This window comes from Sus scrofa, chromosome 1, assembly GCF_000003025.6.
Source record: "Sus scrofa isolate TJ Tabasco breed Duroc chromosome 1, Sscrofa11.1, whole genome shotgun sequence".
Taxonomy (NCBI): Eukaryota; Metazoa; Chordata; class Mammalia; order Artiodactyla; family Suidae; genus Sus; species Sus scrofa.
Window position 1 is genome coordinate 31,103,248 of NC_010443.5, and position 13,562 is coordinate 31,116,809.

Consider the following 13,562-nt stretch of genomic DNA (forward strand, 5'->3'; position numbering starts at 1 on the left):
TTTAGGTTTTGCATCCTGAATTCTCTTCTTGGGAAGAGTCGACATGTAATTAAAACGCTTAATCTGTGGTTTTTATTGTCAATGTATTTAATTCTTAAAGGGAGGGGCCAGAAGTTATTTCTTCCCCAAGTAATGATTTGTCAACCAGAATTAATTCTTCCCTGGTTCAGATTCAAAACACAATTTTACTTTTTTCTTCCAGTTTTATTGAGATGTAATTGACCTACAGCACTGTATGTTAAGCTGTTTGCATAATGATTTGACTTAATAGATCATGATTTGATAACCTCAAAAGTTTGGTAAATATGCATTAACTCACATAAATACAGAATGAAAGAAATTTAAAAATTTTTTCTTTTTGATAAGAATTCTTAGGATTTACTCTCTTAAAAACCTCCGCGTGTGACATACAGCAATGTTAAGTATATTTATCGTGTTGTACAGTACTTTCTTAGTACTTATTTATCTTATAACTAGAAGTTTGTGCTTTTTGACTACTTGTATCCAATTCCCCCTCATAACTTTACATATGACAACAGGTACTTTATCAAAATGCAAGAGACACCTGCCAATAATGTTATACTGCCTACTGTGACACAGCTGGTTTCTTTCTTTGAGGGAACTTTTACTTAAACATCCTTCTTCTCTTTCCTTAAGGATATTGTCTCCACCAGTTTCCAAAGGGCTTAGTCAGACACACCAGGGCAAACAGAGGTAACTGTTATGGAAAACTGAGTCCCACGCTTTCTTTGATTTTCAGGACACACTTGATTCAAATTACCTTTTATTTCTTCCTCTAGGTCTCACCTCTCAATAATATATATATTATTGTTGTTGTTGCTGCTGGGGATAAGTGAGCAGTTCCCAGAAGGAGAGGAGGAAGAGAAACCATAAATGAGCCTGGTCCTCAACCAAGATGCTGAGAAGCATCCCACGATGTTCTGCTACCAGGTGAATGGGTCTTGTCCCAGGACAGTCCATCCCCTGGGCATCCAGCTGGCCATCTACCTGGCTGTGCGGCAGGTGTGCTGATCACGGTCCTAGGAAATTTATTTGTGGTGTTCGCTGTGTCCTACTTCAAAGCGCTTCACACCCCCACCAACTTCTTGCTGCTTTCCCTGGCTGTGGCTGACATGTTTCTGGGTCTGCTGGTGCTGCCCCTCAGCACCATTCGCTCAGTGGAGAGCTGCTGGTTCTTCGGAGACTTCCTCTGCCGCCTGCATACCTACCTGGACACCCTCTTCTGCCTCACCTCCATCTTCCACCTCTGTTTCATTTCCATTGACCGCTACTGTGCCATCTGTGAGCCCCTGCTCTATCCATCCAAGTTCACGGTCAGGGTGGCCCTCGGGTACATCCTGGCAGGATGGGGGGTGCCAGCAGCTTACACTGCCTTCTTACTCTACACAGACGTGGTGGAGAGCGGTCTCCGCCAGTGGCTGGAAGAAATGCCTTGTGTGGGCCGTTGCCAGCTGCTGTTCAACAAGTTTTGGGGCTGGTTAAACTTCCCTGTGTTCTTTCTCCCCTGCCTCATCATGATCAGCTTGTATGTGAAGATCTTCGTGGTTGCTACCAAGCAGGCTCAGCAGATCCATAACTTAAGCAAGAGCCTGGCTGGGCTGCCAAGCGTGAAAGAAAAGCTGCCAAGACCCTGGGCATAGCAATGGGTGTGTACCTCTTGTGCTGGCTCCCCTTCACCATGGACACGATGGCTGACAGCCTCCTTAACTTCATCACACCACCTCTGCTCTTTGACATCTTTATCTGGCTTGCTTACTTCAACTCAGCCTGCAACCCCATCATCTATGTCTTTTCCTACCGGTGGTTCAGGAAGGCACTGAAACTCATCCTGAGCAGGAGCATCTTCTCACTGCAGACGCCCACGACTGATTTGTACCAAGAATGACTGAATGAATGCAGCCAAGGGGTAGAGTTTTGCAGGAAGAATTAGTGGAGCTATGACAGCGGGTTGTGGTGTCAGAAGTTTGTGGACAGGCTTCCAGGGCAACATGGTTTAAGAGGAGGGGCAAAAAAATGCTTCTTTAAAAAAAATTTTTTTATTAAAGTGGAGTTGATACTTTACAATGTTTCTTCAATTTCTGTTGTACAGCAAAGGGACCCAATCACACAGCTCCCTGTGCTGTACCGTAGGACCCCATGGCCCATCTATTCCACATATGACAGTTTGCTTCTTAAGGTGGAAAGAGATACAGCGCTCCTCTCCTTCAGTGTTTCTATAAAATGTAGGAAAAGGAGAGCAGGAAGGCACTTAAATATTTATTGGATAAGTCAAAACTCTTTGCAAATATTAGGCTCCCCATTTATTACTTCCCCCAGACAATTAAGATGCAGAGGTGGAAGGAAAAGGGCTCTGGGATCAGATTTCTGAGTTCTTGTCCTGGTCCTGCCCCCTGGCAGCACAGGGTCAGGCTACTTCAACAGTCTTTGACTCCTTCCCCCATCACAGTTTCCTCATCAAAACAAATTAAATGTTTGTACTGTTTGCTCTCTAAGATGTCCTTAAGCTCAAATATGATATAGTTGAACTTTCAGAAACATTGTTTGAATCCTAATTTCATATCACTTTTCATGATCACGGTTAAGTGTCTGGACTGTCTGTTTTTCAAAACATTCCTTCTAAAAACCCTGCCTAGTTGGAAGCCAGCTGCTAAACAGTTTGGTAAATCAGGTTTATCTGTTTCAGTGCTCTCTGAGTAACTATATTAAATTCTTTTTTTTTTTCCATCTTTTTTAGGGCTGCACCCATGGGATATGGAAGTTCCCAGGCTAGGGGTCGAATCAGAGCTACAGCTGCTGGCCTACACCACAGCCACAGCAACGCCAGATCCGTAATTGACTGAGCAAGGCCAGGGATCCAACCTGCATCTCTCTGTCAACTAGTCAGTGTTCACTTCCACTGAATCGCAATGGGAACGTCCCCCATTCTTAACGAATTTACAAAGCAAATCCCTTGGGAGGATTTGTCAATAAGTTTTATTTCAACTAATTCTATTTTCTAGATTATTTCATGTGGCAGAAATGCTTTATTTCTCACCTGATAACTATTTTTTTCCTTCCTTCATAGTATCAAATTTTCCTTCCCTCCAAGGAGCTGAAGTTGTTGAATAAGTCTTAAAGGAAATGCTCTTTTACTGGTTCTTCCTTCTCTCTGTTCCAGGAACTTGTGTGATTTGGCTGGAACTCCAGCAGCCATTTGGGAACCATTAAAGCAGTATCAGGAAAATCACAGCACCTTTGACTCTGTCATATCTGAGTCGAGACGCCAAAGCCAGCAACTGTCCCCCTTTAGATTTTGTATTACTTAAGCAAAATAAATCCTAGTGGCTAAACATCCTCACGACCAAATTCAAACCCTGAGAGATGTACCTTAACACACAGGCTGACATTTCATTCACAACAGCTTTGTGCGGCAGAAGCAACAGTGTGCCAGGAACATTCAGAACATTCTGCTTGCTCCCCTAAATTTCCCAGCCGTTAGGTGGGGCTGTCTGCTTGGTTCTGGCTAATAGGCTGTCAGATCCTTTCAGGCTGAAGAATAGAAGTCTCTTGAAAAAAATGGAGCCATGAAATCAAAGCAGCCTGCATCACACAGTCACTGTGCTGAGAATAGGTGCCCTGGATAGACCCCCCCCAGATCCACACTGAACTTGGTTGCAGCAGAAAATAAACTTTTGTCATGGCAAGCAACGGAGGTAGTTGAGATTACTTTCATAGAAGCAAAGTCTAGTCTATACTGACAGATACAGTACATGCATGAGCTATATATAGTTGGCCTCAAAACTTTGGGAATAGCCAGAATAGTGTGTTAACAATTACGTATATTTGATTGTGTGAACTTTTTTCCTAGGGTGAAGGAAGGTAGATTTCAGCATATTTTCAATGTAACTGTGATCTAAAAATCATTAAGAGCCATCAATTTACAGGATACATTGTAAATGCTAAATATTTTTTATGGGTAGTATTTATTTAGTTAAACTCCATTGTGACCTTCCTTCTTGTTTGTCCTAAACTCTCATTTCCTTGTAGAGGAATAAATTTGAGCTTAAAATCCAGATGCTTTGGATTCAAAGTGTGGCAAAGAGTTTTGTTTTTTGTTTTTTTAATAGCTGTATAATTTCATGCAATTATTTTACTTTTCTGAGACCCCGTTTTGTTACATGTAAAATGGACAGATTATAGGATTAATATGAGTTCTCTACATGTGTTTTTACAAATAAGTTGCTAAATAAATATTATTTAACATTTTTCATAACATTACTTAATGTTTATATATCACCTACCTATTTTGATTTTAACCCCAGAGGGCTAGAATTGAGTCTTATGTTTCCTTTATATTTCTATAGAGCAGTTTTGCCCATAGCAATGTAATTTTTTTTCAGTCTTTTTTTTTTTTCTTTTTTTTTTAAGGGCCGCACTCGCGGTATATGGAGGTCCCCAGGCTAGGAGTCAAATCAGAGCTGTAGCCACTGGCCTACACCACATCCACAGCAATCAATGCCAGATCCGAGCTGCATCTGCGATCTACACCACAGCTCATGGCAACACCAGATCCTTAACCCACTGATCAAGGCCAGGGATCAAACCTGTGTCCTCATGGATACTAATCAGATTAGTTTCTGCTGAGCCACAATAGTAACTCCATCCACAGCAATGTAATTTGAACTGTACATGAAATTCAAAAGTTTCTAGCAGCCAAAGTGAAAAAGAAAAGAGAAATTAATTTATTAATATATTTTATTTAACCTAATATATCCAAAAATTGATCATTTCAATATGCAGTCAATTGGTTTTCATTAATAATTTTACTTGAATTTTTAAAACCCATTTCACTTGGAAATTGTAAAGCTGTCTTCAACTTCCTCAATCCAATGGCTTACATTTGTTCAGAGAATAAATTCATGCTTGCAGAACCATTTTTGAAAACTCAACCACTCACAATAACCTTTATGGCTTTCCTAAACCATGGGTAAAATAAAGCATAAATCAAGGGGTTCATGGTTGTTGTAATAAGCACACCAAACAGCAAATCTCATAAATATAGACAGGGGTTAGAAAGCCCATAAAGTTATCAATTAATGAGTCAATTCTATAGGGTATCCATGAAATCATAAATGCTATGGCTGTGATACCCAGGGGTTTAGCTGTTTTTCTCTCTGACTTGGCCATTCTGGATTTATAACTATCTGAGTATGATTCTGTTTTTCTACCAGTATTTTTGATCTTTTTAGCCTGTTTTTTGACCACAAGAAAAATATCATTGTGTGGAATTATCATAGGGAGTAGTTATAAAGAATCATAGAAAACATATCAACACCCAGTTTTGATTTCCAACTGTCTGACAACCTCCTAGTCAGTTATGGACAGTAAATAATTCCCCCAGCTATTCATCACAGGCACCTGCATAGAACACAGCACCGCTATACACAAGGGGCAGGATCCAGGAGATGCTGAGGCGTATCCCTGACACAGACACCTTGAACTTGGTAGGATGGACCAGAGAGTCAGTGACAGCAATGAACCTGTCGATGGAGATGAAGCACAAGCGGATGAGAGCATAACAAAAGGCGACAACACAGCATGTGTGGAAAGAATAGAAGCAATGCAATGTGGAGAATTCACAAAAAAAGTAAAAAGAAAATGCACAAGTTCCTGATATGAATATGAAAAGGTGTTCATTCTCTTTGTGTTCCTATGAATATAATTTAAACATGCTATTTTTTTCTATAGAATTGGCAAGTGATGAAAAATACTAATATGCTGTGTTAGCTAAACGAAGAGGAACGAGCATGTTCATATGTGTTGATGAAAGAAAAATTGTTTTATATTTTCTAGTATACATTTAAAATGCATACGCTTTACTCAAGAAAGATCTAGCCAGCTGATCTGACATTTTCAAATCTCCTTTTCCTCCACTACCTGGAAATGAAAAATATTCACTATTTCATCTATACTTGCAGCCAAAGATCATGATGTGACAGAATCCTATCTAAATCTTAGTAGAAGTCTGTGGCAAGATTATGAAATAGTATCAGCTCTTTCGCTAAAAAGGTAACTATATCTTAGTAGAAGTCTGTGGCAAGATTATGAAATAGTATCAGCTCTTTCGCTAAAAAGGTAACTATATCTTAGTAGAAGTCTGTGGCAAGATTATGAAATAGTATTAGCTCTTTCACCACCCCTGCCTGTCCCATTCTTCCAAACATTGCCTTCTCCAAAGGGTTATGGAGCAGCCAAGAGAATCCCAAAGATGCTGTTTCACCAATACCAACAATGACTTACTCTGTATTTTACAGTATCTAAGAAAAATAATTCCTCAATTGTTTAAGCCATTCTTGGTCAGGCATCTATCGTATAGCAGAATGAGTTGTCAAAAGACACATCTAGCAATTCTAACACAATCTAAGGAAATAAGCTGCAAATAATCTTAATGGTGGAGCACAGAATAATTTATAGTAAATATTATTAACCAATTTATTGTCTAACCATACTGTTAGTTATAGAGAACAATGCACTTGCCAGATCAATAGCTACATATCACATACCAGGAAATGTGTGAATTTGCTCAAGCAACAAAACTACATCTGGAATAGCAGCTGCAGTTGGTGTTACCACCTGATTAAGTTTGTGATATTCCACTGTAATGCTCTAATCGAATCACCTAGTTGAATGTGAACGTAGTAAAAATCAGCTCCTATGAATTTCTTCAGTCTTGAAGGTGACACTAATTGATAAAATTCCTCCAGAAATGTAATACAGATTTTGGTTTACTATTTTGATAGTAGAGGTAGTTTTAGTGGCTTCTACTTGGGCCTTTCTATCATAGTAGCTCTCACCCCACTGGTCAGGGAACCACTGTAGCCATCTGTCAGCTTCTGAGTATGTTTATTTCAAACATGCACTCCAGAACTGAAGGGAAAACAAGGAGCAGTTTAGGACACACAGTAGGTCCACAGTGAAAAAGATCTAAGACATAACTCCATCGATCTCCTGACCTCCATAATCTACCCTAATTGATGGACCACATGACCAGTGCATCATAGTGACATTTGGAGTATATCTGAACTAATGCCAGTTTAGAGCATGTGTCCATTAATCCCCTAAACCAAAATATTTCTCTTACCTCAGTGCATAGTTCTTGTGGTAGGAAACTGCATGCCATTTTGGGAAGGATTAGAAAGAAGAGTAACAATATCAATTCTTGGCTCTGTAACAGGGTCCTTCCTCAAGGGGACTCAGTCTCCTTTTACTCAAGGTGCTCTAAATCTGGAAACTGCCTTAATCTGGAAATTGAGCAGCAAAGACACTGTGTTGGCAGTTCATCAGTCTTCTGTTCGTGAGAACTAGAGATTTTCTGCTTATAGGAACTGAATAACACCCTTATTGGCTCCCAATCAATTTCACTTCTAGGGTGACCATGATCAACTAGTCAACAGGTTACTGCAAGTCGTGTATTCTCACTACTGCTTTGACTCTGCCATCTGTTTTGATAACTATATCCACCTGGTTTTTGGAGATAAAAGAACATGTGCAGTTGACTCTTAAACAATGCAGATTTGGACTTCATGGGTCCACTTATGGGTGAAGATTTGTCAGTAGTAAATATTGCAATACTACACGGTCCTTGGTTGGTCTAATTCACAAATGCTGAGGAACCAGGGATGCTGTGGACCAACTATAAATTAAACCTGGATTAACTCCCATGATGTTCAAGGGTACACTGTGCTACGATGTTGTCTCTGCCATCTTGAGATCCCACTCTCCTCATTGCCTTTAGGGATCCCAGTTGTATGTTGTATGTTGTATCCCAGTTGCATGTTCCCACCATAATTTCTAACCTAAATATAGTAGCTACACAGACATCTTCACAGATGCTGGGATCCCTTCATGAATTTCTTTCTTGCCACTATGGTGAAGGGCATGCCCTCTGAATCCTCCTAGGTTGTATAAACAAATCTTATAAGTTCACTCAAGCATTCTCCCTAAGTTTTTGCACGTGTTTCTTCACAGTAGACCAAGGAAGTTCTAACATTTCAGCTTCCTTTATTATAGGCTCCATTTGGGTCCACACAAAGCAATCTTTTAGAGCTATTTCTAGCCCTTGGAACTAAAACATTGAATCCACATCTTTTGGACTCACAATAAGCCATCTTTATTTGGGCTCAAATAATGAGCTGCCAGCACTTCTCTACCACTGCAAAGAAGGTCATTAATGCATCAAATGTATTTATGTCCTAGCACCAATTCCAGGAATCTATCAACTAAGTCAAAGAACACATCTTAAAATTCAGATCCTCTGGAATATAATTCATTTATCATTGTATGTTGTCTCTCTTTATTTAAGTAATATTTGTCATGATTTCTATATTGCCTGATATTATCCATACAACATCTTTATTATGCTTATTATTTAAACAGTATGTTTTTTCCATTCCTTTTTTTTAGTACTATCTATATTTTATATATTTTAAATGTAACAGTTTCAGACAGCATATAATTCAGTTTTGCTTTTTTATGCGGTATGGTAATTTCTGCCTATTAATTGGAGAGTTTAATCTATTTACATCTGATGTAATTATTTACATCTGATATAATTTTTATATATTTGGGTTTAATTATATTATCTTTGTTGTTGTTGTTGTTGTTGTCTTTTTGCCATTTCTTGGGCTGCTCCCGCGGTATATGGAGGTTCCCAGGCTAAGGGTATAATTGGAGCTGTAGCCGCCAGCCTATGCCAGAGCCACAGCAATGCGGGATCCGAGCCACATCTGCAACCTACACCACAGCTCACGGCAACGCCGGATCGTTAACCCACTGAGCAAGGGCAGGGACCAAACCCGCAACCTCATGGTTCCTAGTCGGATTTGTTAACCACTGCGCCATGACGGGAACTCCTAATTATATTATCTCGATATTTATTTTTTGTTTGTTACCTTTCAATTTTATTTCTCTACTCTTGCATTACTTCCTAATTTTTGGCTCATTGAACACTTCCATTTTCCATCTTTGTTCTATACTATAGAAAAGTGGATGCAACATGTTTATGGCTTAGTAGACACAACGCTTTTAAGATATTCAGTCCTTCAATGTTACTAGGAAAATATAGCAATACTAAATATGTATACAGCAAAATGCAGAACAACTAAATTCATAAACCATAACAAAAAAACGAAGTGGACAAATTTGTTGTCCTTTCACATATTTCAGTACCTCTCTCTCCAGAACTGATTTATAGATTCAATTGTATGCCAATGACAATTCCACAGTTTTTTTATTCCTTTTTCGCAGATATGTCATATTCTAAAACTTCTAATAAAAATCAAAATATATAGACTGACCAAGGTAAGTTTGGAAAGAACAGCAAAACAGAAGGCTTACACAACATAGCTTTAAGATTTACTATAAAATTTCAGACAAGACAGTATTTTGGGGGGCTTAAATATATATTATCATACCCAAAGACCAGTATTTATTTATTTATTTATTTTATTTTATTTTATTTTATTTTATTGCCAATTCTAGGGCCGCTCCCTCAGCATATGGAGGATCCCAGGCTAGGGGTCAAATCAGAGCTGTAGCCACCGGCCTGAACCACAGCCACTGCAACTCAGGATCTGAGCCACGTCTGTGACCCACACCACAGCTCAAGGCAACACCAGATCCTTAGCCCACTGAGCAAGGCCAGGGATCAAACCCGAAACCGCATGGTTCCTAGTCAGATTCGTTAACCATTGCACCACGATGGGAACTCCAAAGACCAGTATTTATTAAAAAAAATTACTAGACATTTGAGGAGACAAGATAACATGACTGAATGATCATTTTTCCCTTGTAATTGGGAAGAATTATCCAAGGTAATCCAGATACTAGAACTGATAGATAAAGATTTTAAATATTTCTAATATTTTAAGCAAACTCTAGTTTTATGGCCCTCTAACAAATCAAAACCTAACCCAAAATCTTTTCTTCCCAAATGTACTCATTCTCCTATATAATGTATCTTTTTTGTGACAAGCTAAAAACCTGGGAACTATCCTTGATTCTTGCCTCCATCATGCAGACCTAAATCTCTACCACTTTTTCAGTCTTTAAATTGTGTCTCATATATTCAGAAAATAGGAAGGCAAGGCGAATGCAAAATAGGGGAGAGAAATTAACTTAGGCTTGAGAATTCAAAGGGAAGATCAAATAGCATTACCAAGAAGAATTTGGCAGATGATCCACTAAATAATTATTTTCATGTCACAATTTTACTATTTGTTCTACTTTACCACAATAGAGTTTCATAATGTATTTTCAATATCTAATATTTCGGTATTCTAAATGGCAGATCACATTTTTATTTTTATGTCCTGAATATATTTCTGTGGAAGAAAAACGTCTTCATCACATCCTACAAACTATATGGTTCAAGGGATAAAAGGGAGCTATTTCCCTCAGGCCTGAAATCCTTTTTATGGAGCTTTCAGTGTGTAATCTGCCTCTCTAATTCTCTGAATTTCTGTTACTATTGCAAGGGCAAAACTGTGCTTCAGGAAAAGCTGGTACTGTCGGAATTGCTGGCCCTCAGTTCCCACACTCACCCATCAGGCAGTGTTACAGTTGCCTCCACTTGAATTTCTTTGCTTCATCATTTTCTGGCTGTTGCAAAGAGATAACCTAACCTCTGAAGTGAATTAAGCAGGGCCTCCCATGGGCTTGGGACTAGTCCAGAGGCAAAGAATCCTGCTATTGGGCCTTGATGCCTGTAGTTGTAGTTGTGGAATTCTAATTTCACCTTTGAATGTGTGTTTTATATGAGAATTGAAAAGGGACAATGGAGCATGCACATGGGCCTTAGAACCTGGAATCACATGATCTGTGATTACATGACTGTCCTACATGACTCCACATTCTCAGCTGGCCTACCCCCCACCCATGGCACTTTGGGTTCAGTCCAACATCCCCTTCCTCACCCTGACCTGCTACACTGCCATCCTTCCCACTCTGTCCAAGCACTGGATGTGAGTCAGGGAGGGTTGAAGTCAGGTGCACACTCAGCAGTCTTGGCACAAGCCTGGCAGCCATCATCCCACAGCTGTAGGGCTACAGCATAAGCCATGGACTCAGCAGGTCCAAGCCTCTCACTCACCTCCAGTTCAGGTCTGAGTGGGTCCCAATGTGGAGGCTGTGATCCCAGGGGATTGCCTATCTGCCTTTGTGTGAGGGGGAGGCCGAGGAGATGGGCAGAGCGTGGCTTAGCTTCCTCAGCCCATCTCAACATGGAATATTGTTTCAGTGATTGGAGGGAGGGAGAGGCTGGCAGTGCGTGGGCCACTGAGTCACAGGGCAAGGTCTCCAGTGACCTGTGAGGGTCTGCATGTGTCCTGCTAATATCTCCTGTAATAACTCAATGCCCAAGAGAGTGAGGCATCGCATAGCAAACACAAACACCACTGCAGATGGAGAGAGACTACAGAGAAAGGACAAAGCTTGATACTCAAGGGCCATTTTTTCCATTTTTGAACCAAGATCTCCACAACTTTATTTTTCCCTGGACCCTGAAAATTAGGCAGCCAGTCTTGTAAGTGGGGAAGAGGTAATATTACCGTCAAATACTGAATGAGACTAGTTCAGGACAGTGGAACTTAAGCAATCTCTTGGTTGTGAAAATTCTAAGTGTTTCTACAAAGTAGCAGAGCTCAGAGAAATATATTTTGTAGAAGAACTTCTGAATTATCATTATCAGAAGTAAGTCCCTTTCAGGAGTCACACCTTACACTATAGGGAATGCTTGTGAGGAATTTATAATGGGCACCATTTATTGGCTGGCTTCCTAAAGCATCTAGGTGTTAGCTTCTGAGATAAAGTGAAGGTAGAAGTCTTTGAAGAAGTGCCTTCTCAAGTTCATAATTATGATTTGTGATTATCCTTTGGAAAGAAGAAATCCAGAGGTGTAAGGGGCCAGGTATTTAAATTAAATTTCTTGAATTATCAGATAAGGTGATTTCTGGGCTGATGCAAAGTCATAGCAGATTTGCTTAGAGTTAACGATCTATCAAATTCAGTCATGGCTATGGAAATAATTGTATAAACCCAGAAAGAATACATTTCTGAGTTTTAAAAACTCTTTTCATCTCTCCTCATGATAAAAGGGGAAATGGATGTACTGGGAGGCAATTTTTAAAAGTAGGACTCAAGTATGCCATTTTGCTTGACTTTTTGAAGTTTCAGAATGGAAACCCATTTTTCTGAAGGGCAGCAACACAGCAAGCATCAAAGTGCAGCACCATGACCAGCAGCAATCTTTCCCAAGCTGATGTTGTGCAGCTTTGCTTCGAGAATGTGACTAGATCTTGTCTTAAAACTCCCTACTCATCTGGATCGCGCGTGATCCTGTACCTAGTGCTTGGCTTTGGGTCTTTATTGGCCGTATTTGGAAACGTCTTGGTCATGACTTCAGTTCTTCACTTCAAGCAGCTGCATTCTCCAGCCAATTTCCTCATCGCCTCTCTGGCCTGCACTGACTTTCTGGTGGGAGTGACTGTGATGCCCTTCAGCATGGTCAGGTCCGTGGAGAGCTGCTGGTACTTTGGAGCCACTTTTTGTGCCCTTCACAGCTGCTGTGATGCAGCGTTTTGCTACTCTTCCCTCTTCCACCTGTGCTTCATCTCCATCGACAGGTACGTGGCTGTCACCGACCCTCTGGTCTATCCCACCAAGTTCACGGCGTCTGTGTCAGGGCTATGCATCAGCATCTCCTGGGTCCTGCCGCTTGTCTACAGCGGTGCTGTGTTCTACACAGGAGTCAGTGACGATGGGGTGGAGGAATTCGTAAGTGCTCTCAACTGTGTAGGTGGTTGTCAGATTGTTGTAAATCAAGACTGGGTTTTGATAGATTTTCTGTTATTCTTCATACCTACCCTCGTCATGATAACTCTTTACAGTAAGATCTTCTTGTAGCTAAACAACAAGCTATAAAAATTGAACATACTGGCCGCAGAGCAGAATCTGAGAGTTACAAAGACAGAGTGGCCAAGCGAGAGAGAAAAGCAGCCAAAACCCTGGGTTTTACAGTCATGGCATTTATGATTTCATGGTTGCCGTATACAATTGATACATTAATTGATGCTTACATGGGCTTCATAACGCCTGCCTATATTTATGAGATTTGCTGTTGGTGTGCGTATTATAACTCAGCCATAAACCCCTTGATCTATGCTTCATTTTACCCATGGTTTAGGAAAGCCATAAAAGTTATTTTCAGTGGGGGTCTTTTTCAGAATAGTTCATCAACCATGAGTTTATTTTCAGAATAAATATGAGCACTAAGTTGAGAGATTCGAGGATATGTTCAACATTATAAATTTATAATGAAATGAGATATAAGAAATGAAGAAAGCCTTTCAAATTGGGGGAACATATTATTTTTTCAAATTATCCAGGAACAATGTCACGTAAAAGTCCTTTCATCATAAGATAGTGGAAAGACATATACATTGTAAAGACATTTACTGCACTAAATAAACAAATAATAAAGTGGTTTACCTTTGTCACCTGTCTCA

General features: G+C 40.0%; 2 protein-coding genes and 1 pseudogene across 2 annotated transcripts; 2 read left to right on the plus strand and 1 right to left on the minus strand.

The window, feature by feature from the left end:
* TAAR5 (trace amine associated receptor 5) lies at positions 895-1,906 on the plus strand. Its single transcript, XM_001924918.3, is given in 3 exon segments — positions 895-1,009; positions 1,012-1,617; positions 1,620-1,906. Coding segments are annotated over 3 exon segments (1,008 nt in total).
* On the minus strand, positions 4,895-10,605 carry LOC100158044 (annotated as a pseudogene).
* LOC100156866 (trace amine-associated receptor 8a-like) lies at positions 12,289-13,323 on the plus strand. The gene is given in 2 exon segments (XM_001926037.2): positions 12,289-12,955; positions 12,958-13,323. Coding segments are annotated over 2 exon segments (1,026 nt in total). The 3' UTR covers positions 13,317-13,323.